The sequence below is a fragment of the Gobius niger genome (assembly GCF_951799975.1).
Source record: "Gobius niger genome assembly, chromosome: 18".
In the NCBI taxonomy this organism is placed as follows: domain Eukaryota; kingdom Metazoa; phylum Chordata; class Actinopteri; order Gobiiformes; family Gobiidae; genus Gobius; species Gobius niger.
In genome coordinates this window covers 16660-42500 of record NC_136869.1, presented here as the reverse complement: position 1 = coordinate 42500, position 25841 = coordinate 16660, and the positions used below count along the sequence as shown (strand labels likewise).

The following is a 25841-nucleotide window of genomic DNA, read 5'->3' as shown; positions in this document are numbered from 1 at the left end:
GCTACTGCTAATACTGCTACTACTGCTAATACTACTACTACTGCTAATACTGCTACTACTACTAATACTGCTACTGCTAATACTACTACTACTGCGAATACTACTACTAATACTTCTTGCTTCTGTTGCAGGAGCAGTACAAGTTCTGTTATGAAGTGGCGCTGGAGTATTTGAATTTTTCTGCCTAAAACTGAAACAAAGGAGACACTACTGAGGAAGAGGAGGAGGAGAGGAAGAGCACTGAGGAAGAAGAGCACTGAGGAAGGGGAGGAGAAGAAGAGGAGGAGCACTGAGGAAGAGCAGCACTGAGGAAGAGGAGGAGGAGGAAGAGGAGGAGGAAGAGCACTGAGGAAGAGGAGGAAGAGGAGGAGGAAGAGCACTGAGGAAGAGGAGGAGGAGGAGGAAGAGCACTGAGGAAGAGGAGGAGGAAGAGCACTGAGGAAGAGGAGGAGGAGGAAGAGGAGGAGGAGCACTGAGGAAGAGGAGGAGCACTGAGCAAGAGCACTGAGGAAGAGCTTCCCTCACAGACCTTTCCTTTTGCCCTGGTTTGTGGGTGTCGGTGTCACAGCGCCCCCTGTTGTCACAGCGCCCCCTGCTGTCACAGCGCCCCCTGTTGTCACAGCGCCCCCTGCTGTCCCCCCACACGTATTTAAGACTTTTACATTTGACTGAACACTGTATCGTGAACCTTCATTATTCCCTTACTTTATATCACATGATGCTGAAGCTCCGCCCACGCCGACTTCAGCTTTACCCCAATCTAAAAACAACAAATAAACGACCAAAGAAAAACAGTAAAGGGACGAAAACGATCGGTTCAGGTCTTAGCTTTCAAATGAGGCGGGACCTTTGGGATTGGGGTAAAGCCGAGCACTCGGTTGGAGGCGGGGTTTGGGTTGGGGTAAAGCCGAACACTCGGTTGGAGGCGGGGCTTGGATTGGGAGGCGGGGTTTGGATTGGGGTAAAGCCGAACCCTCGGTTGGAGGCGGGATTTGGATTGGGAGGCGGGGTTTGGATTGGGGTAAAGCTGAACCCTCAGTTGGAGGCGGGGCTTGGATTGGGAGGCGGGGTTCTGATTGGGAGGCGGGGCTTGGATTGGGGTAAAGCCGAGCCCTCGGTTGGAGGCGGGGTTAGGATTGGGGTAAAGCCGAGCCCTCGGTTGGAGGCGGGGTTTGGGTTGGAGGCGGGGTTTGAAATCCTTCCTCCAACGCTTTTCTTCTGAAAGTCCCAGGGGTTTGCACGTGCTGTTGTACATGTTTTGTTTCCGTCGTGTCATGTGACCTGTGCATACTGTACATATGAACACAGAGTATTTATTCCTGTTGCATTCTGGGAGATGTAGTTTTCCTTGTTTTTCCTCTGGCTGTAAAAAAAAAAAACTTATTTAAAAATGTGTGGAATAAAGTGAGCCGTGCACTGACTGTGTCTGTCCTGAAGGGGGAGCCGTTCACTCACACACACACACGCACACACACACACACAGTTTATGAGAGGAGGCGTGGCTTACCATGAGGCTGCCTGGGGCCCCCACAGGGAGGGGCCCCCGGTGAACTGAGACATTCTGATAAACTTCACAGTAAGATTTTGGAGCTGCAGTTACACCATGTCTCCACTAATGCTCCGTGGCGCTGTTCTTCCCCATGCTGCTGCTGCTTCAGTGAGTCATGTATGTTAAGTGTGACGTCACCACTTCCAGGTGCTAGCATAGCGGCTAATGTGTGAGAAACAAAAACAGTTTAAAACTATGTAATAAAACGATCAGTGTTTGTGAAAGTCAGAGTTCCTGAACCGACTTGTTTCTCAGACTCACGAGCCAAAAGCGCCGCTAAAAAAGTCACATTTACTAAAGTGGGTGTTCAGGGTTAGCGTAGCTGCTGCGCCGTTAGCATTTATCTCCGCTGTCAGTCTATGCTAACAAAAACAACAGGCCAGGACGCTGTTCATACTGCCTGTAGCTCCCAGCTGAATGGATACGTGGACAAGTGGGATATGCCTTTTTTACGTTTTATTTCCAGTGAGATCTCCGTATATCACCACCGTAAGAGCTAAAACATATTACAGTGCATCAGTTTTTAGGTTTAAGTAACATTACAAACAGAAAACAGAAAACACATTGTATAAAATGTCTCTCTCAAAATGGCTGTAGTGAATGTCTTGAAATCGGCCTCTGTCTCTTTAAGAACCTCTGAGCCTTTAGACACGCCCCCTCCACACGCTGTCTGTGGCATCAGTGGGGAGGGGGTTCTGCTGAGGAGCAGTGGTTGGTTACTCGGCTGGTGACCAAAGCTCGGAGGCGTCTCCAGGAGGTGGGGGCGTTCCTAGGAGGACTCAGGCAAACCTATCCCTAAAATGGCCGCCATCAGAGTTTTTACAGATTACTCAGAAATACGTGAATGTGCCAAGGCAACACTTCAGCCATGTTTTTAATGAGGGAGTGACAGAATAACATGATGGAAAGCTGGAAAAAGTCCATTTTGCAGAATACCCCCCTTTAAATATATTTAGCAGGTCCAGTTTCTCGACTGCAGACTCACTGAGCCCCATGAGTCTGTTTATTAACTTGATATAAACCTCTTTACTTCTATCCATGATTTTATTACTATTATTTTTTGCACAAATGTGGAACAAAACTTTTTTAAAGTGAGTTCAAACTAATAAAGTTTGGCGAGACGTGATGACGTAGTCGAGACGCCACTGAGGATCCACAGCCGTCCTCTCTCCCAGTGCGCAGTACCCAGGGCGGCCACCAGAGGGCGCCCTGCCCACGTGACGTTTATTCTAAGGTCCTGGTGTTTCCCTTTTGCTTTTCACAAACTTTCAATCATTCCCCCAAATATGAAACTTTTGTATTTCATTCTCACCAGAATTAACTTTTCTCAGCTAAGTTTGTTTTTATTTTTTTGTGTTTTATTTTAGTTTTTTTAGTTTTTTATTTATTTTTTTTAGTTTGTTTTTTATTTTATTTTATTTATTTATTTTTTATTATTATTATTATTATTATTATTATTATTATTATTATTATTATTATTATTATTATTTATTTATTTATTTTTATTATTATTTTTTTGTTTTAGTTTTCCTTTTTGTCAAACTCCAGAGGCTGAGAGGCAGAATTTACACCATGTTTTATTCATTTTTACAAAGTCACAAGTTCACACACACACCGTACTAAGGCGGGGGGGTCAAAGGTTAAACATGCCCCCCCCCCTGGCCTTTTGTTGTGAAAGTGTCAGACCGGAAGCGCACTTTTATTCTGAAGGCAGAATGAAGCAAACAGGTGAGTCTCATTAGTGCAGATGCGGGACACGTGCGCGCGAACACACACGCACGAGCGCACGAGCACACGCACGGACTGCAGGTAAGAGCCAAACATTTAAAGTTCATCAACACGTGAGAGCGGGAGTCACGTGGTCATTTCTTAAATATATAAATATAATAATAAATATCTTTAACCTGAAGGAGCTCCGTGTGAAGACATGAAGAACCTTTCAGCTGCTCAGCTCCACATGTGTGTGTGTTTGTTTGTGTCACGTTAATGACGATACTTCACTAACAGGACTGAAAACACATCATTAACCCTTGTGTTACACAGGATCTGTTTGTCTTTGTGTTTTCTATAAAATATATGAATATTTTTAAAATGAACGAGTGATTTATCGACAATAATGTTTATTATAGATTTTTACAGTTTAGAATCTCAGACACAGAAACGGCTCAGTCACATCAGGATCAGAAGCAGAAAAGTCTGTGTAAACCTGAGGAAACACAGAGTAAATCCAGCTTTATGTCCAGGTTTTTCTGTGTTGACGTCACTTTCAGCTGATCGTTAAGACTTTAGCACAAAAAACTCATGAATGAGTTTAGGCTCCGCCCACCGCGCTCTGGCGATCACAGAAACTATACAGGAAAAATGCAGAATTTCACTCATTTTCCTCCAAATGAAACCGGACGTCACAGATCGAGTGACTTCATGTCGTATTTCAGTGAGATTTATTATTATTTATTATCCGGCTCTTCACAGCGTCAGCAGAAGCTCTGTTGATTTGAATGGGATTTCCCATCGTTCTCCCGGTCATTATTTCCTGATAAAGTTCCTCTGAGTTGGTGTTTTCATATCACTCCACACGTACGTAGCAGCGACACTATCTGTCCCGTCACTGAGAGAGAAGTCGGGGAATCGTGAGTCTGACTTTAAGATTCACCACCTCCTCCAACTGCACCTTCAGCTAAGGAGCTAGGCTAGCTGCTAGCCGTGCTGCTTCTAGCCTAGCAAAACGTTGCCGAACTATCTGTCCCTGAAGTCATTAAATAAACCTTTGACCTTCATAAAAGTGTAGAAGTTTATGTTGTGTGTGTTCAGTTGCAAATGGCCGAATAATAAGCGGATAATGTACAGAACGCTGGTCATTATCGGGAAAATAAGCACCTTCAGGGCCAAACAAGACCGTTCTTCCTGTCGGTGCTTATTTTCCCGATAATGACCAGCGTTCTACACATTATCCCTTACTTACAGTATTACTTATTTCCATTATATTCACCAGGAGAAAACACAGTGATTTTATTGTGTGGGAATGAGCTCCAGTCTGATGAAACTCGGTAATATTATTATATTTCACTCCTTTTCTTCCAAATGAAACTCCGACGCTGTAAAGAGTGAAGTTTTAAACGGCTCTGGAAGAGCAAAGAAAACATGTATAATGGAAGTCACTGTTTCAGCCGCTGCCATTTTCACAGAAAGAAAAACTATAAATGTCTTTAAATCCATTTCACAAACTCGGCTCCACAGTTTATTATTACAAATATAATCACTCAAGTGTTTTTGTGGAACAATGTTTTTCAGTTTTAACTTTTGAAACTGGATTTTAAGGATTAAAATCATGTTTGGTAGTTTTGGAAAAGTTTCAAGTCGTCCATGTGATTTATGCGAAAAGAACTGGAAAAAAATATTTAAAAGTGTTGATTTTCTGGCTGTTTTTAGGCGTTTACATTTTTGTCCACTGGGGGGCGACGTGTAGAAAATCTCCAGAATAAAAGACCCGAGAGAAAAACAAAGAAACAAAAGAACATTTCCTGCAGAAATTCACACCTGAAGCTGCAACACAGACAAAACGTACAAAAATGTCCACAAGGGTTAAAGCAAACAAGCTAAGACCTGCAAAACTGATGGTACATTTAAAGTCTTTTCTTTTAGATTTGGGTAAAGCCACACTGCAGAGGATGCTCTCGCTGAGGGGGGGGCGGGGTTAAAGTGACAGTGTTTGTATCCGAGCTGGAGCGTGTTTTTCCCGCGAGGCGTTTGTTTGTGAGACATGAGCGTCCCCCGGAGGACGGGAGGAGGAGGACGGGAGGAGGAGGGCGGGAGGAGCGTCTGACTCCGCCCACACAGAGAGAGAGAGAGGGGCGAGCGAGGCCGGGGCGAGGCGCAGGAGAGAGAGAGACATCGCCGCCGGAGACGCTTCGCTCAGGTCAGAGTTCACTTTCTCTACAATCAAACTGTAATTTAACTACACTCTACAACCATGTGTGGCTTTCACCTCTCACGGCTTTACCCAAATCTAACAGCTCACAGGCTTCAGGCCAGTGGAGACAATCATTTGAAAGCTAAGACCTTCAAGACCTGAGCTAAGATGATTTGTGTTTTTTTCTGTTGCGTTTTCTTCACATTTGTGTCACATCTTCTGGATTTGTTTTGGCGGTTTTGGATTTGGGTAAAGCCGCCCTGCAGGTGTCCAGGTTTGGGTAAAGCCGCCCTGCAGGTGTCCCGGAGCCTCGCCGTCATTAGCGTCTCGTGTGTGGCTCTGATGATCTCGGCGTTTCCCGCGGCGCCCGTCTCCTCCCGCGGCGCCGCTTTGTTTGCGTTGGAAACTCGACTCGGAGACGACTTTGTCCCGGAGGAAACGCTGCTCGAAAACACACAGACTAATGAGCCCTAAACGCCTCCTACAACATGTACACCGGGGGCACGTCCGCCTGCGGGCGCCGGGTTCATGTTTATCTGTTTAAGGTTTTGTTTCGCTCAAAATCACAACAGAACAAACAAACATTCAGGCGATAAAACAGAGCAATAAATATGACAGTTTAAAGTTCAGGTGAATCCAGGCAAATATAATGTCCAATAGGAGGCAGCGACGAGCGGCGTGGGCGTCCCCCGTCCTTAGACTCTCCAGCACGGCGAGGAAAAACTCACAAACCCGGCAGGAGAAAAGAGAAACCTTGGGGAGAACCACAGAAGGAGAGATCCACTCCCATGGACGGACAGGCTATAGAGACCCAGGGCAGAAGAATCCCTCAGCAGACGGGCCGAGATCACAGACCGTCCAGTCCTCAGATTCCAGAATGCAGGTTCCTCCGGGTCAGAGCTTTACTTCAGGCTGAGAGTCAGAGCTTTACTTCAGGCTGAGGGTCAGAGCTTTACTTCAGGCTGAGAGTCAGAGCTTTACTTCAGGCTGAGAGTCAGAGCTTTACTTCAGGCTGAGAGTCAGAGCTTTACTTCAGGCTGAGAGTCAGAGCTTTACTTCAGGCTGAGAGTCAGAGCTTTACTTCAGGCTGAGGGTCAGAGCTTTACTTCAGGCTGAGAGTCAGAGCTTTACTTCAGGCTGAGAGTCAGAGCTTTACTTCAGGCTGAGAGTCAGAGCTTTACTTCAGGCTGAGAGTCAGAGCTTTACTTCAGGCTGAGAGTCAGAGCTTTACTTCAGGCTGAGGGTCAGAGCTTTACTTCAGGCTGAGGGTCAGAGCTTTACTTCAGGCTGAGGGTCAGAGCTTTACTTCAGGCTGATGGTCAGAGCTTTACTTCAGGCTGAGGGTCAGAGCTTTACTTCAGGCTGAGGGTCAGAGCTTTACCAAACTGACCTGATCATGAGCTGAGCGAGGCGTGTTTGACCTTGTAGAAGAAGAAGAAGTTTATTTAAAGAGCTCCTTTCACAGACTGGGTCACAAAGCGTTTTACATGAGACAGTTGGACGTTCCCTCCACACTGGGGGGTTAAACTACGCTTGTAGCTTCAGCGCCCCCTGGGGGAGACTGACAGAACCGTCCCTCTGACACCACCATACGATCACTCACATCATTCATCCTGAGCCTATTGTACATGTTTTTAGTGGTAGAGGAAACCTACACAGACACGGGGAGAACATGCAAAGGCCCCGTCCAGGTGGGAATCGAACCCGGGACCTTCTCGCTGTGAAGCACAAGCTCTAACTACTGAGCCACCGAGCCGCCATGACACGACTGTAGGAGGTCACATGGTCTGTACGATCATCACTGCAGCCTGAGACTCTGACCAGAGAAAACACGTGACAGAAACATGTGACGAAAACGTGACGAAAACACGTGAAAAAAACACGTGACAAAAACACGTGACGAAAACACGTGACAAAAACATGTGACGAAAACACGTGAAAAAAACATGTGACGAAACACGTGAAAAAAACATGTGACAAAAACACGTGACGAAAACACGTGACAAAAACGTGACGAAAACACGTGAAAAAAACATGTGACAAAAACACGTGACGAAAACACGTGACAAAAACACGTGAAAAAAACATGTGACAGAAACATGTGACGAAAACGTGACGAAAACACGTGAAAAAAAACACGTGACAAAAACACGCGAAAAAAACATGTGACAAAAACACGCGAAAAAAACACGTGACAGAAACACGTGACGAAAACACGTGATGAAAACACGTGACGAAAACACGTGACAAAAACACGCAAAAAAAACATGTGACAAAAACATGTGACAAAAACACGTGACGAAAACACGTGACAAAAACACGCGAAAAAAACATGTGACAAAAACACGTGACAAAAACACGCGAAAAAAACATGTGATGAAAACACGTGACGAAAACACGTGACAAAAACACGCGAAAAAAACACGTGACAGAAACACGTGATGAAAACACGTGACGAAAACACGTGACGAAAACACGTGAAAAAAACATGTGACAAAAACACGTGACGAAAACACGTGACAAAAACGTGACGAAAACACGTGAAAAAAACATGTGACAAAAACACGTGACGAAAACACGTGACAAAAACACGTGAAAAAAACATGTGACAGAAACATGTGACGAAAACGTGACGAAAACACGTGAAAAAAAACACGTGACAAAAACACGCGAAAAAAACATGTGACAAAAACACGCGAAAAAAACACGTGACAGAAACACGTGACGAAAACACGTGATGAAAACACGTGACGAAAACACGTGACAAAAACACGCAAAAAAAACATGTGACAAAAACATGTGACAAAAACACGTGACGAAAACACGTGACAAAAACACGCGAAAAAAACATGTGACAAAAACACGTGACAAAAACACGCGAAAAAAACATGTGATGAAAACACGTGACGAAAACACGTGACAAAAACACGCGAAAAAAACACGTGACAGAAACACGTGATGAAAACACGTGACGAAAACACGTGACGAAAACACGTGAAAAAAACACGTGAAAAAAACATGTGACAAAAACACGTGACGAAAACACGTGACGAAAACACGTGAAAAAAACACGTGAAAAAAACACGCGAAAAAAACGTGACAAAAACACGTGAAAAAAACGTGACGAAAACACGTGACGAAAACACGTGAAAAAAACACGTGACGAAAACACGTGACGAAAACACGTGACGAAAACACGTGACAGAAACACGTGACGAAAACACGTGAAAAAAACACGTGACGAAAACGTGACGAAAACACGTGAAAAAAACGTGACAAAAACACGTGACGAAAACACGTGACGAAAACACGTGACGAAAACACGTGACGAAAACACGTGAAAAAAACACGTGAAAAAAACATGTGACAAAAACACGTGACGAAAACACGTGACGAAAACACGTGAAAAAAACACGCGAAAAAAACACGTGACAAAAACACGTGAAAAAAACGTGGCGATAAAAACATGTGACAAAAACACGTGAAAAAAATGTGACGAAAAAAATGTGACGAAAACACGTGACGAAAACACGTGACAGAAACATGTGACGAAAACACGTGAAAAAAACACGTGACGAAAACGTGACGAAAACACGTGAAAAAAACGTGACAAAAACACGTGACGAAAACACGTGAAAAAAACACGTGACGAAAACGTGACGAAAACACGTGAAAAAAACATGTGACAAAAACACGTGACGAAAACACGTGACAAAAACACGCGAAAAAAACATGTGACAAAAACACGTGACAAAAACACGCGAAAAAAACACGTGACAAAAACACGCGAAAAAAACATGTGACAAAAACACGTGACAAAAACACGCGAAAAAAACACGTGACAGAAACACGTGAAAAAAACATGACGAAAACACGTGACGAAAACACGTGAAAAAAACACGTGACGAAAATGTGACAAAAACACGTGAAAAAAACGTGACAAAAACACGTGACGAAAACACGTGACAAAAACACGCGAAAAAAACATGTGACAAAAACACGTGACGAAAACACGTGACAAAAACACGTGACAGAAACACGTGACGAAAACACGTGAAAAAAACACGTGACGAAAACACGTGAAAAAAACGTGACAAAAACACGTGACGAAAACACGTGACGAAAACACGTGACGAAAACACGTGACGAAAACACGTGACGAAAACACGTGAAAAAAACATGTGAAAAAAACATGTGACAAAAACACGTGACGAAAACACGTGACGAAAACACGTGAAAAAAACACGTGAAAAAAACACGCGAAAAAAACACGTGACAAAAACACGTGAAAAAAACGTGGCGATAAAAACATGTGACAAAAACACGTGAAAAAAATGTGACGAAAACACGTGACGAAAACACGTGACAGAAACACGTGACGAAAACACGTGAAAAAAACACGTGACGAAAACGTGACGAAAACACGTGAAAAAAACGTGACAAAAACACGTGACGAAAACACGTGAAAAAAACACGTGACGAAAACGTGACGAAAACACGTGAAAAAAACATGTGACAAAAACACGTGACAAACACGTGACAAAAACACGTGAAAAAAACATGTGACAAAAACACGTGACAAAAACACGCGAAAAAAACACGTGACAGAAACACGTGAAAAAAACGTGACGAAAACACGTGACGAAAACACGTGACGAAAACACGTGAAAAAAACACGTGACGAAAATGTGACAAAAACACGTCAAAAAAACGTGAAAAAAACACGTGACGAAAACACGTGAAAAAAACACGTGACGAAAACGTGACGAAAACACGTGAAAAAAACATGTGACAAAAACACGTGACGAAAACACGTGACAAAAACACGCGAAAAAAACATGTGACAAAAACACGTGACGAAAACACGTGACAAAAACACGCGAAAAAAACACGTGACAGAAACACGTGAAAAAAACGTGACGAAAACACGTGACGAAAACACGTGACGAAAACACGTGACGAAAACACGTGAAAAAAACACGTGACGAAAACACGTGACGAAAACACGAGAAAAAAACACGTGAAAAAAACACATGACGAAAACACGTGAAAAAAACACGTGACGAAAACATGTGACGAAAACACATGACAAATGTTTTCTTTGTTTCAGGATGCAGATCAGAGAAACCGCCTGAAACTACAGGTGAGTGGCTCAGTGGTTAGTCTGTAACACGTGTGTTTGTAGGAGTATTATGGGATGTCAGTGGTTAGTCTGTAACACGTGTGTTTGTAGGAGTATTATGGGATGTCTCAGTGGTTAGTCTGTAACACGTGTGTTTGTAGGAGTATTATGGGATGTCTCAGTGGTTAGTCTGTAACACGTGTGTTTGTAGGAGTATTATGGGATGTCAGTGGTTAGTCTGTAACACGTGTGTTTGTAGGAGTATTATGGGATGTCTCGGGGGTCAGACGGAGGAGGAGCGTCTGGATGAAAAAGCCAAACGTGAGGCCAATAAAAAGATCGAGCGTCAACTTCAGAAAGAGCGACAGGCGTACAAGGCCACACACAGACTGCTGCTGCTCGGTGAGACACACACACACACACACACGCACACGCACACGCACACGCACGCACACACGCGCACACGCGCACACGCGCACACACACACACACACACACACTGTTCTGCTGAGGAGCAGTGGTTGGTTACTCGGCTGGTGACCAAAGCTCGGAGGCGTCTCCAGGAGGTGGGGGCGTTCCTAGGAGGACTCAGGCAAACCTATCCCTAAAATGGCCGCCATCAGAGTTTTTACAGATTACTCAGAAATACGTGAATGTGCCAAGGCAACACTTCAGCCATGTTTTTAATGAGGGAGTGACAGAATAACAGGATGGAAAGCTGGAAAAAGGCCATTTTGCAGAATACCCCCCTTTAAATGAAACTTGTTTCTTTCTGTTTTAATGAAACTGAACCAACGAGACTGATTCTCAAACGTTACTCAGACGAATCCAGTTTCACTCACATCAAGATAAAGTCACTGATGCAGAATATCCTCCTCAGGGTCATGAGTTCGAGTCCCAGCTCAGATTATTTACTGTGATTATTTACAGACGACACTGTTGTTCTAAAATATAAAGTGTTTCGCTCAGTCCTGACCGTCTTCTGTTTCTGTGTTGGTTTTTGTCGTGCCGTGGCTGCTGTTTTGTTTGTTTTGTTGTTTTGTGGTGTTGTGTTGTGGTGTTGTGGTGTTTGTTTTGTTCTGTTGTCATGGCTGTTGTCGTGTTTGTGTTGTTGTTTTGTGGTGTTGTTGTGTTTGTTTTGTGGTGTTGTGGTGGTTTGTTGTGGTGTTGTGGTGTTGTGTTGTCATTGTTTTGTCGTGTTGTGTTGTTGTGTTTGTTTTGTGGTGTTGTTGTTCAGGAGCAGGTGAATCGGGGAAAAGCACCATCGTCAAACAGATGCGGATCCTTCACGTCGACGGCTTCAACACAGAGTCAGTTTCACCATTTTATTCTTTATTCAGAAACAGCTTTAAACAAAAGAGACGGAGCCGAACTTAAAGATCTGAACTTAAAGATCTGAACTTAAAGATCTGAACTTAAAGATCTGAACTTAAAGATCTGAACTTAAAGAACTTAAAGATCTGAACTTAAAGATCTGAACTTAAAGAACTTAAAGAACTGAACTTAAAGAACTTAAAGATCTGAACTTAAAGAACTTAAAGATTTGAACTTAAAGAACTGAACTTAAAGAACTTAAAGATCTGAACTTAAAGAACTTAAAGAACTGAACTTAAAGAACTTAAAGATCTGAACTTAAAGAACTTAAAGATCTGAACTTAAAGAACTTAAAGATTTGAACTTAAAGAACTTAAAGATATGAACTTAAAGAACTTAAAGATTTGAACTTAAAGAACTGAACTTAAAGAACTTAAAGATCTGAACTTAAAGAACTTAAAGAACTGAACTTAAAGAACTTAAAGATCTGAACTTAAAGAACTTAAAGATCTGAACTTAAAGAACTTAAAGATTTGAACTTAAAGAACTTAAAGATATGAACTTAAAGATCTGAACTTAAAGACCTGAACTTAAAGAACTTAAAGATCTGAACTTAAAGACCTGAACTTAAAGATCAGACCTTTAAGAGCAGAGCCCGTCAGCTGAGGAGATGCTGAGCTCTCTGCAGAGTTAGTTTCTGCAGAGTTTGTTTCTGCAGAGTTTGTTTCTGCTGAGTCAGTTTCTGCAGAGTTAGTTTCTGCAGAGTTTGTTTCTGCTGAGTCAGTTTCTGCAGAGTTAGTTTCTACAGAGTTAGTTTCTGCAGAGTCAGTTTCTGCAGAGTCAGTTTCTGCAGAGTCAGTTTCTGCAGAGTTAGTTTCTGCAGAGTTTGTTTCTGCAGAGTCAGTTTCTGCAGAGTTAGTTTCTGCAGAGTCAGTTTCTGCAGAGTTAGTTTCTGCAGAGTTTGTTTCTGCAGAGTTTGTTTCTGCAGAGTTTGTTTCTGCCGAGTTTGTTTCTGCAGAGTCAGTTTCTGCAGAGTTTGTTTCTGCAGAGTCAGTTTCTGCAGAGTCAGTTTCTGCAGAGTCAGTTTCTGCAGAGTTTGTTTCTGCAGAGTTAGTTTCTGCAGAGTTAGTTTCTGCAGAGTTAGTTTCTGCAGAGTTTGTTTCTGCAGAGTTTGTTTCTGCAGAGTTTGTTTCTGCAGAGTTTGTTTCTGCAGAGTTTGTTTCTGTAGAGTTAGTTTCTGCAGAGTCAGTTTCAGGATGGAACCTCAGACCTCTGGTTCTGTTTCAGGGAGAAGCAGCAGAAGGTCCAGGACATTCGTAAGAACGTGAAGGACGCCATCGTGGTGAGTCTCCTCCTCCTCAGATGCGTTTGTTTGTCTTTAACAATACTAACATGAACTCTCTCTGCTCTTCCTCAGACCATCATCACGGCCATGAGCTCGCTGGCGCCCCCTGTGGCCCTGGGGGACCCTCAGAACCAGAGCAGAGTGGATTATATCAGAGGCATCGCTCCACTGTCCGACTTCGAGTGCACCGAGGTACGAACACACGGAGGAGGTACTTCCACCGAACAGACACGGCAGAGAGCTGGGTCTGTGAGAAGGGGCAGGTCGGGTCAGGCTGGGTCGGATCGGGTTGGATCGGGTCGGGTCGGGTTGGGTCGGGTCGGGTCGGGTCGGGTCGGGTTGGGTCGGGTTGGGTCGGGTCGGGTCGGGTCGGGTCGGGTCGGGTCGGATCGGGTTGGGTCGGGTTGGGTTGGGTCGGGTTGGGTCGGGTTGGGTCGGGTTGGGTCGGGTTGGGTTGGGTTGGGTCGGGTCGGGTTGGGTCGGGTCGGGTTGGGTCGGATCGGGTCGGGTCGGGTCGGATCGGATCGGGTCGGATCGGGTTGGGTCGGGTTGGGTCGGGTCGGGTTGGGTCGGGTTGGGTCGGGTCGGGTCGGATCGGATCGGGTCGGATCGGGTTGGGTCGGGTTGGGTTGGGTCGGGTTGGGTCGGGTTGGGTCGGGTTGGGTCGGGTTGGGTCGGGTTTGATCGGTTTGGGTCTGGTCGGGTCGGGTTGGGTCGGATCGGTTTGGGTCGGGTCGGGTCGGGTTGGGTCGGGTCGGATCGGTTTGGGTCGGATCGGTTTGGGTCTGGTTGGGTCGGGTCGGTTTGGGTCGGGTTGGGTCGGGTCGGGTTGGGTCGGATCGGTTTGGGTCTGGTCGGGTCGGGTTGGGTCGGGTTGGGTCGGGTCGGGTCGGATCGGTTTGGGTCGGGTTGGGTTGGGTCGGGTTTGATCGGTTTGGGTCTGGTCGGGTCGGGTTGGGTTGGGTCGGGTTTGATCGGTTTGGGTCTGGTCGGGTCGGGTTGGGTCGGGTTTGATCGGTTTGGGTCTGGTCGGGTCGGGTTGGGTCGGGTTTGATCGGTTTGGGTCTGGTCGGGTCGGGTTGGGTCGGGTTGGGTCGGGTTGGGTCGGGTTGGGTCGGGTCGGGTCGGGTTGGGTCGGGTTGGGTCGGGTTTGATCGGTTTGGGTCTGGTCGGGTCGGGTTGGGTCGGGTTGGGTCGGGTCGGATCGGTTTGGGTCGGGTTGGGTTGGGTCGGGTTTGATCGGTTTGGGTCTGGTCGGGTCGGGTTGGGTTGGGTCGGATCGGTTTGGGTCGGGTTGGGTTGGGTCGGGTTTGATCGGTTTGGGTCTGGTCGGGTCGGGTCGGGTTGGGTCGGATCGGTTTGGGTCGGGTTGGGTTGGGTCGGGTTGGGTCGGATCAGGCTGGGTCAGGTCGGGTCGGGTCAGGTCGGGTCGGGTCGGGTCGGGTCGTAAGGGGGCAGAGTCGCCACAGTATTAATGCAGGAGTAATAACATTTGTAATCATCACTGAAGGACAAGAACAAAGTCTTGACCCAAATGAACCCTGGAGTAAAACTGTGTGTCCTGAGGGGGCGGGTCCTGAGGGGGCGGGTCCTGAGGAGGCGGGTCCTGAGGGGGCGGTCCTGAGGGGGCGGGTCCTGAGGGGGCGGGTCCTGAGGAGGCGGGGCTCGAGGCCTGACCCGTGTTTTTGAACAGTCCTTAAACACGTCGTGAGTGTGTCTTTAGCGTGTGTCATTAGCGTGTGCTTAGTGTGTGACTCTCCTCTGATCCGTGATGTTGTTGGCGTGTCTTTAGCGTGTGTCTTTAGCGTGTGCTTAGCGCCGCTCGACGGGGACTCTCCCCGATCCGTGATGTTGTTGGCGTGTCATTAGCGTGTGCTAAGTGTGTGACTCTCCTCTGATCCGTGATGTTGTTGGCGTGTCTTTAGCGTGTGCTTAGTGTGTGACTCTCCTCTGATCCGTGATGTCACCAGGGCCTCGTTAGCGCGGCCTCTCGGGGCGCTGTGATTGGCCGACAGGAGGCAGGTGTCGGAGACAGACAGGAAGCAGCCGCTCTTCAGTAAAGACTCATTAAAGACTTATTAAAGACTCATTAGAGCCGAGCAGGGCTGTTTTAGTTTTAGTCTTTTGGACGAAAATGCTTTTAGGTTTAGTCACATTTTAGTCACTTCAAAATGTGATCGTTTTAGTCACGTTTTAGTCAGACGAAAATTAAAAAGGTTTTTGTCAAGTTTTCGTCGGTGTCATTATAAGAAGTGATAATTAATTTCGATAAGTCTTGGAAATTGGGATAAATAAAAGCTTCTATTGGCTTTTGACAAACCGATGACACCACGAGGCACTGGCAGAAGTGGCCGACTGTGAACAGGACTTTTCCCAAAAGCGCAGCTCTCCTCGTCCTCTGATCGGCGCTTCAACCGCGCTGTCTGCACATACGTAGCACCTCAACGTGCTTCTGCGTTCAGACGCCACGGTGTTGAAAACTGTCCTGAGAAACAATAAACTCCCTGTGACCTGGATGTCAGACGCTCCGAGGAGGATGTACGAGCAGTGACCGCACGCCACGGGGAGAGAGAGAGAAAGAGGCGCCGCCGCCGCATCATGAGCATCACGGCGCCTCCGGGTCACGTTTACCGTGTGTCTCTCACTCCGTGCACAAACGATCTGACCAAAAACTTTCTCCCATTTTCGTCTCGTCTCATTGACGTAAACTCGTGAACATCTCGCCAGGTTCTCGTCCCCAAAGAGCTCATTTTAGCTCGTCATCGTTACGTTATCGTCATCGTTACGTTATCGTCATCGTTACGTTATCGTCATCGTTACGTTATCGTCATTAAAAAAAGGGGCGTCAACGAAAAGATATCGTTATCGTCTTCGTTGACGTTTACATGTTGTTGTTGTTGTTTACATGTTGTTGTTGTTTACATGTTGTTGTTTTTTGTTTACAGGAGTTTTTCGAACACGCTCAGAGTTTGTGGGACGACGACGGCGTCAGAGCCTGTTTCGAACGAGCCAACGAGTATCAGCTCATCGACTGTGCTAAGTAGTACGTCAGACAAAGTGGGACGGACCGGGACAGACTGGGACGGACTGGGTCAGACTGGGACGGACTGGGACAGACTGGGTCAGACTGGGACGGACTGGGACAGACTGGGACAGACTGGGACAGACTGGGACAGACTGGGACAGACTGGGACAGACTGGGTCAGACTGGGACAGACTGGGACAGACTCTGGGCAGGGTCTGATCTCTGCAGGATTACTGAAACACTGTCCTGGTTCCGCAGCTTCCTGGACCGGCTGGACTCGGTGCGGAGGAAGGACTACACGCCCACAGACCAGGCAGGTCCCGGGACACGAACTCATGACTCTGACACTCAAACATGTACACTAGCACCCTGCATCGTCAGTTCTGAACGAGCACCGGTTCATGAGTTACAGGTGTAATGACAGTAATTCAGATGTTATTTCCTCAAACCTCAGTCAGGACAAACACATTAAGGCAACAGAATCAGAATCATGTCCAAAAAAATGTCCAAAAAATGTCCAAAAAATGTCCAAAAAATGTCCAAAAAATGTGACAAAATGTGACAAAAATGTGATAAAAATTTGACTAAATATTACAAAAAAATGTCAAAAAATGTGACAAAAAATGACAAAAAAATGACAAGAAATTGATGAAAATTTGACAAAATAATGACAAAAATGTGACAAAAATGTGACGAAAAAATGACGAAAAAATGACAAGAATTTGACAAAAATGAAAAAAATTGAAGAAAAAATTACAAAAAATTACAAAAAAATGACAGAAATGTGACAAAAAAAATACAAAAATGTGATAATTGTCCAAAAAATTACAAAAAAATGTGGTTAATTTAAAGGGACTATGCGGAGTTTAAAAATGTTAAAGTTTAAGTATTTCCCTCCCCCTCCATGTTCCTCCATGTCCTCATGTGTAGAAGAGCTCAGACCTGTTCACCACAACAGAAAGTCACGAGCTTAATATAGAAGCTGCAGTTACACGTATGACCTGAGGTGGCGGTAGTGAGCGTACAATGGCTAACTCGTATCTCGCCCCTTTAACCCCTTAACTCCCGCCTGAACCGAGCACATTTCCTCCAGTTTGGCTTTACCCCAATCCAAAAGCTCCTGGAAAAAAGGTGAGAAAATAGCAACGAAACAGACGAAAACAATGATGGAAATGTGACGAAAAAGTGGCAAAAAATTTATAAAAAATTGAAGTAAAAATGACAAAAATGTGATTTAAAAAAATGCAAAAATGTGAGAAAAATTTGACTAAATATTTAAAAAAAATTGTCCAAAAAATTGCTAAAAAATTACAAAAAAATGACAAAAATGTGAGAAAAATTTCACCAAAAAAATGACAAAAAAAATAGAAAAATGTGATAAAAATTGTCCAAAAAAATGACAAAAATGTGATTAAAAAAAATGACAAAAAAAGTCACAAAAATGAGTTAAATACCCAACAAAAAAATTATGGAAAAAAAATCTGAAGACGTGAGAAAAAAGATCCTCTCGGTTCAGGCGGGAGTTAAGAGGTTAACCACAGACGGATCAATAACACGGTGAAATCCTGAAACGCTGTAATGACACTTTGCCACTAGAGGTCACTGTTTGGAACGATCAGGAGTTTGGTGAAGCTTCCCTTTGATCATCTCAGGTTGTGGTAGCTCAGTGGAGTTTGGAGAAGGTCAGTTTGGTTTCCTGGAGGTTTGGGGCGGGTTCTCTGCCAGGTCACAGCAGGAGGGGGGAGGTCCTGTCAGGAAGGTCAGGAGGAGACATGAGCAGGACATGACTGGACTCAAGGCCGTGGGTGCTGAGGGCGCTGCAGCACCCCCTGGTGGATAGTTTGTGAACTGCAGGCAATATCAACCCCTTAACTCCCACCTGAACCGAGCACATTTTCTCCAGCTTTACCCCAATCCAAAAGCTCCTGGGAAAAAGGTGTGAAAATAGCAACAAAACTGAGACGAAAACAAGGATGAAAATGTGACAAAAGTGAGAAAACATTGACGAAAAAGTGACAACAATTTGACAAAAAAATTCCCAAAAATGACAAAAATTGACAAAAAAGTGAGAAAATTTGATGAAAAAATGCAAGTAATTTGACAAAAAATTTACAAAAAAAATCAAAAACATTGACGAAAAAATGAGAAAAAATGAGGAAAAAATGGACAAAAAATGGACAAAAACATTTGACGAAAATTGACGAAAAATTCTGAAAAAATTGACAAAAAGGTGATAAGAATTTGACGAAAAAATGACAAAAAGTGACAAAAAATCTACAAAAAAAATCTAAAAAATTGACGAAAAAATGAGACAATTTGACGAAAAAATGTGAATAATTTGACAAAAAATTTACAAAAAAAACAAAAAAATTGAGAAAAAAGTGACAAAAAAAATCTATAAAATTGACGAAAAAATCTGAAAATAATGGACAAAAAGGTATTAAGAATTTGACGAAAAAATGACAATAAGTAACAAAAAATGGACAAAAAAATATAAAAAAAATGGACAAAAAAATGACCAAAAAAATCCCAAAATTTGACGAAAAAGTGACAAAAAAGTCACGAATATTTGACAAGAATGAGACGACTGCCCGACAAAAAAAGTGCTGAAAAAAAATCTGCCGTGAGGAAAAAGATCCATTTAGTTTTGTAGGTCTTTCAAATGAGGCGTTACACTGGCCCACAGGATTTGGGTAAAGCTGAACTGGAGAAAATGGGCGGGAGTTAAGAGGTTAATAAACAGGTAGAAGTATTTTGGGGGTAAATGTTGTCCCTCAGCGCCCCCTAGCTAAACCATCCTCCCACGGCTCTGACTGTGTGAGAATAACCTGCGTGTGCTCCAGGACCTGCTGCGCTGCCGAGTCCTCACCTCCGGGATCTTCGAGACGCGTTTCCAGGTGGACAAGGTCAACTTCCAGTGAGTTCTGACCCTCCAGGACCAGGTGCTGAAGGAGCCGCAGTAACTGTTGTTCTCGTCCTGCAGCATGTTCGACGTCGGGGGTCAGAGGGACGAGCGCCGCAAGTGGATCCAGTGCTTCAACGGTGAGCCAGATGTTTCAGCTCAGAGTGAGACAGATGTTTCAGCTGAAGAGTAAGAACCCTCTGAGATGTTTGTGAGTAAATGTGAAGGTCCTGTCGTGGCAGACGTGACGGCCATCATCTTCGTGGCGGCGAGCAGCAGCTACAACATGGTGATCCGAGAGGACAACTCCACCAACCGCCTGCGGGAGAGCCTGGACCTGTTCAGATCCATCTGGACCAACAGGTGACGCAGCAGCCACATGTTTCCAGCTGTTCATGTTTATTTATTAAACCCTCCCCCCTCTCTGATTGGTCCGTTTAAACCCTCCCCTCTCTCTGACTGGTATGTTTAAACCCTCCCCCCTCTCTGATTGGTCTGTTTAAACCCTCCCCCCTCTCTGATTGGCAGGTTCCTGAAGACCATCTCTCTCATTGGTCCGTTTAAACCCTCCCCTCTCTCTGATTGGTCCGTTTAAACCCTCCCCCTCTCTGATTGGTCCGTTTAAACCCTCCCCCCTCTCTGATTGGCAGGTTCCTGAAGACCATCTCTCTGATTGGTCTGTTTAAACCCTCCCCCTCTCTGATTGGTCCGTTTAAACCCTCCCCTGTCTCTGATTGGTCTGTTTAAACCCTCCCCTCTCTCTGATTGGTCTGTTTAAACCCTCCCCCCTCTCTGATTGGTCCGTTTAAACCCTCCCCCCTCTCTGATTGGTCCGTTTAAACCCTCCCCTCTCTCTGATTGGTCTGTTTAAACCCTCCCCCCTCTCTGATTGGTCCGTTTAAACCCTCCCCCTCTCTGATTGGTCCGTTTAAACCCTCCCCCTCTCTGATTGGTCCGTTTAAACCCTCCCCTCTCTCTGATTGGTCTGTTTAAACCCTCCCCCTCTCTGATTGGCAGGTTCCTGAAGACCATCTCTCTGTTTGGTCTGTTTAAACCCTCCCCCTCTCTGATTGGTCCGTTTAAACCCTCCCCCCTCTCTGATTGGTCTGTTTAAACCCTCCCCCTCTCTGATTGGTCCGTTTAAACCCTCCCCCTCTCTGATTGGTCCGTTTAAACCCTCCCCTCTCTCTGATTGGTCCGTTTAAACCCTCCCCCTCTCTGATTGGTCCGTTTAAACCCTCCCCCCTCTCTGATTGGTCTGTTTAAACCCTCCCCCTCTCTGATTGGTCCGTTTAAACCCTCCCCCTCTCTGATTGGTCCGTTTAAACCCTCCCCTCTCTCTGATTGGTCCGTTTAAACCCTCCCCCTCTCTGATTGGTCCGTTTAAACCCTCCCCCCTCTCTGATTAGTCTGTTTAAACCCTCCCCCTCTCTGATTAGTCTGTTTAAACCCTCCCCCCTCTCTGATTGGTCTGTTTAAACCCCCCCCTCTCTGATTGGTCCGTTTAAACCCTCCCCCCTCTCTGATTAGTCTGTTTAAACCCTCCCCCCTCTCTGATTGGTCCGTTTAAACCCTCCCCCTCTCTGATTGGCAGGTTCCTGAAGACCATCTCTGTGATTAGTCCGTTTAAACCCTCCCTCCTCTCTGATTGGTCCGTTTAAACCCTCCCCCTCTCTGATTGGCAGGTTCCTGAAGACCATCTCTGTGATTAGTCCGTTTAAACCCTCCCCCCTCTCTGATTGGTCCGTTTAAACCCTCCCTCCTCTCTGATTGGTCCGTTTAAACCCTCCCCCTCTCTGATTGGCAGGTTCCTGAAGACCATCTCTGTGATTAGTCCGTTTAAACCCTCCCTCCTCTCTGATTGGTCCGTTTAAACCCTCCCCCTCTCTGATTGGCAGGTTCCTGAAGACCATCTCTCTGATTGGTCTGTTTAAACCCTCCCCCCTCTCTGATTGGTCCGTTTAAACCCTCCCTCCTCTCTGATTGGTCCGTTTAAAGCCTCCCCCTCTCTGATTGGTCCCTTTAAACCCTCCCCCCTCTCTGATTGGTCCCTTTAAACCCTCCCCCCTCTCTGATTGGTCCGTTTAAACCCTCCCCCCTCTCTGATTGGCAGGTTCCTGAAGACCATCTCTGTGATTGGTCTGTTTAAACCCTCCCCCTCTCTGATTGGTCCGTTTAAACCCTCCCCCCTCTCTGATTGGCAGGTTCCTGAAGACCATCTCTGTGATTGGTCTGTTTAAACCCTCCCCCTCTCTGATTGGTCCGTTTAAACCCTCCCCCCTCTCTGATTGGCAGGTTCCTGAAGACCATCTCTGTGATTCTGTTCCTGAACAAACAGGACGTTTTGGCCGACAAGATTCTGGCGGGAAAATCCAAACTGGAGGATTACTTTCCCGAGTACACGAACTACAGCGTCCCGCCAGACTGTGAGTACTACTACTACTACTGCTAATACTACTAGTATCTGCTACTGCTACTACTGCTACTGCTACTACTGCTACTAGTATCTGCTACTGCTACTACTGCTACTGCTAATACTACTGCTACTACTATCTACTGCTACTGCTAATGCTAATACTGCTGCTACTACTGCTACTACTGCTAATATTACTGCTACTGCTGCTGCTAATGCTAATGCTACTACTACTAATACTAAGACTAATACTGCTAATGCTAATGCTAATGCTAATACTGCTACTGCTACTGCTACTACTACTACTAATACTAATGCTAATACTAATTCTAATACTGCTACTACTACTATACTACACGCTATATAAGTTGAGACCATTTACCATTTACTACTAATACTGCTAATGCTAATACTAATACTGCTACTGCTACTACTACTACTAATACTGCTAATGCTAATGCTAATACTGCTACTACTACTACTAATACTGCTACTAATGCTAATACTGCTAATGCTAATACTAATACTGCTAATACTAATACTGCTAATGCTAATGCTAATGCTAATACTGCTACTACTAATAATAATAATACTGCTACTAATAATAATACTGTTAATGCTAATGCTAATAATAATACTGCTAATGCTAATGCTAATACTGATACTGCTAATGCTAATAATAATACTGCTAATGCTAATGCTAATACTAATACTGCTAATGCTAATACTAATACTAATACTGCTAATGCTAACACGCGCACCACCTCAGATAAACTCTGTGGAGCCTGATGTTAAAACTTGGATTCTCTGTTGGAGTCGCTCTTGGGCTAAAGACAAACGACACAGTTTATTCTGAACTGTTTCTGTTCCAGCCGAGCCGGTCGCCGACGAAGATCCAAACGTCACTCGAGCCAAGTTCTTCATCAGAGACGAGTTCCTGGTAAGTTTGTCCCGGTTTATCTCAGACTTTACCTGGTTTATCTCAGACTTTGTCCTGGTTTATCTCAGTCTTTGTCCTGGTTTATCTCAGACTTTGCTCTGGTTTATCTCAGACTTTGTCCTGGTTTATCTCAGACTTTGTCCTGGTTTATCTCAGACTTTGCTCTGGTTTATCTCAGACTTTGTCCTGGTTTATCTCAGACTTTGTCCTGGTTTATCTCAGACTTTGCTCTGGTTTATCTCAGACTTTGTCCTGGTTTATCTCAGACTTTGTCCTGGTTTATCTCAGACTTTGTCCTGGTTTATCTCAGACTTTGTCCTGGTTTATCTCAGACTTAGTCCTGGTTTATCTCAGACTTTGTCCTGGTTTATCTCAGACTTTGTCCTGGTTTATCTCAGACTTTGTCCTGGTTTATCTCAGACTTTGTCCTGGTTTATCTCTGGTTTATCTCTGGTTTATCCTCTTGTCCTGGTTTATCTCTGGTTTATCTCTGGTTTATCTCAGTTTATCTCAGTTTATCTCAGTTTATCTCTGGTTTCTCCTCAGAGGATCAGCACGGCGAGCGGTGAGGGGAAACATTACTGTTATCCTCACTTCACCTGCGCCGTCGACACCGAGAACATCCGGCGCGTCTTCAACGACTGTCGAGACATAATCCAGAGGATGCACCTGCGGCAGTACGAGCTGCTGTAGCCCCGCCCCCTTCAGACACGCCCACTTCACTGACACGCCCACCTCACAGACACGCCCACTTCAGGGACACACCCACCTCACCGACACACCCACCTCACCGACACTTCACCAGAGGATGCACCTGCGGCAGTACGAGCTGCTGTAGCCCCGCCCCCTTCAGGGACACGCCCACTTCACTGACACGCCCACTTCACTGACACGCCCACCTCACAGACACGCCCACTTCACCAGAGGATGCACCTGCGGCAGTACGAGCTGCTGTAGCCCCGCCCCCTTCAGACACGCCCACTTCACAGACACGCCCACTTCACCGACACGCCCACTTCAGGGACACACCCACTTCACCAGAGGATGCACCTGCGGCAGTACGAGCTGCTGTAGCCCCGCCCACTTCCCTGACACGCCCACTTCACCGACACGCCCACTTCAGGGACACGCCCACTTCACCAGAGGATGCACCTGCGGCAGTACGAGCTGCTGTAGCCCCGCCCACTTCAGACACGCCCACTTCACAGACACGCCCACCTCACAGACACGCCCACATCACAGACACGCCCACCTCACAGACACGCCCACATCACCAGAGGATGCACCTGCGGGAGTACGAGCTGCTGTAGCCCCGCCCCCTTCAGGGACACGCCCACTTCTGACACGCCCACTTCACCGACACGCCCACTTCACCGACATGCCCACTTCACCAGAGGATGCACCTGCGGCAGTACGAGCTGCTGTAGCCCCGCCCCCTTCAGACACGCCCACTTCACAGACACGCCCACCTCACCGACCCGCCCACCTCACCGACACGCCCACCTCACCGACACGCCCACTTCAGACACGCCCACTTCAGACACGCCCACTTCAGACACGCCCACCTCACCGACACGCCCACCTCACCGACACGCCCACTTCAGACACGCCCACCTCACCGACACACCCACTTCACAGACACGCCCACCTCACCGACACGCCCACTTCAGACACGCCCACTTCAGACACGCCCACTTCAGACACGCCCACTTCAGACACGCCCACTTCACAGACACGCCCACTTCACAGACACGCCCACCTCACAGACACGCCCACCTCACCGACACGCCCACTTCAGACACGCCCACTTCACAGACACGCCCACTTCACATACACACCCACCCACTGCCCCGCCTTCCCACTCCCCCCGCCTCACCCACTCTCCCCTATGTATATATATAATAAGCCTGAGTGTGCTGTAGCGCCCCCTGCAGGCTGTTTTCCGACAGACTAGTGGCACATCAGTGGTTAGCGCTCGTGCTTCACAGATAGAAGGTCCCGGGTTCGATTCCCACCTGGACGGGGCCTTTGCATGTTCTCCCTGTGTCTGCGTAGGCTTCCTCCTTGTACTCCCGTTTCCTCTACCACTAAAAACATGTACAATAGGCTCAGGGTGAATGAGTCAGGCTACATTAACCCCTTAACTCCCACCTGAACCGAGCACATTTTCTCCAGTTTGGCTTTACCCCAATCCAAAAGCTTCTGGAAAAAAGGTGAGAAAATAGCAACAAAACTGAGACAAAAACAATGATGGAAATGTGACAAAAATGTGACAAAAAAATTACAAAAATGTGATGAAAAATTGATGAAAAAGTGTGAAAAATGTCACAAAAATGTCACAAGAAATTGACAAAAATGTACGAAAAAAATGACAAACATTTGACAAAAAAATTACAGAAATTTGATAAAAATTGGACAAAAAAAACGACAAAAATGTGGCAAAATAATTGACGAAAAAATTACAAAAAAGTGAAAAAAAATGAGTTGAATACCCAACAACAAAATGATGGAAAAATCTGACGTCGTGAGGAAACAGATCCTCTCGGTTCAGGCGGGAGTTAAGAGGTTAAATGCACTGTCCCGACCAAAGAAACCAATTGGCTTGTTGCGCGGTGTGGCTATGCTAGTTCCTCTGACCTGGACTTGTGAGCGCCAGTACTTCCTGTCTGTATTCTTTTCCTGGAATAATAATCCTATTTTCTAAAGATTACGTGGTGGGCGGTGAGTTCCGAGTAGATGATCATTTACTGTGTTCAAATCTTGATGTAGGAGTTCAGATCGGAGACGCCTGTGATCAGAAAGGATTGATAGTTTGTCTTGAAGCTAAAGGCTAACATGCTATTAAAAAAAAAGTTAATAAAAGCACTATTTCCAATTGTATAATGCATGAAATGAATGTTAGCCTTTAGCTTCAAGACAAATTCACTGATCCTTATAAATATAGACGTCTCCTCTATGGAAATATTAACACTGTACAGCAACTCGTTAACTTGCAGGAAGTGATCATCTACCAGGAAGTCACTGTCCACCACAGAGTCTTTAGGAAACACGAAGATTCAAACGGGTCTAAGCTAATTTTAATGGAATTTAATACGGACAGGAAGTACTAGCGCCCACAACTTCAGCTCAGGGGAACTAGCGTAGCCACACTGTGCAACAAGCCAATAAACTAAATCAGGGTAATTAATGTTCTGCTGCGCCGCTGTAAAGGTTTAAAACTACAAAAGAGCAACAAAAGGTGATTACAAGTAGATCAGATTTGTTGGTCTTAGCTTTCAAATGAGACGTTACACTGGCCCAACGATGCGCTCAGAGAAACGTA

General features: G+C 45.7%; 2 protein-coding genes across 2 annotated transcripts in view; both read left to right on the top strand.

The window, feature by feature from the left end:
• Positions 1-232, top strand: part of LOC306978050 (receptor-type tyrosine-protein phosphatase mu-like) — a 61794-nt gene extending 61562 nt beyond the window's left edge. The window contains exon 20 of the mRNA XM_079576508.1: positions 132-232. Coding sequence (XP_079432634.1) covers positions 132-188 — 57 coding nt within the window. The 3' untranslated portion in view covers positions 189-232. The remainder of the gene's footprint in view (positions 1-131) is intronic.
• A 10380-nt stretch (positions 233-10612) lies between these two features.
• Positions 10613-23212, top strand: LOC306977938 (guanine nucleotide-binding protein G(olf) subunit alpha-like; the record flags this gene model as incomplete). The annotated part of the gene is made up of 12 exons (XM_079576376.1): positions 10613-10983; positions 11818-11890; positions 13182-13236; positions 13312-13431; positions 16185-16282; positions 16523-16577; positions 19108-19181; positions 19248-19306; positions 19409-19529; positions 21462-21592; positions 22452-22519; positions 23066-23212. The coding sequence occupies exons 1-12, from the start codon at positions 10755-10757 to the stop codon at positions 23210-23212; spliced, it is 1230 nt and encodes a 409-aa protein (XP_079432502.1). The 5' UTR covers positions 10613-10754.
• Positions 23213-25841: the final 2629 nt, after the last annotated feature.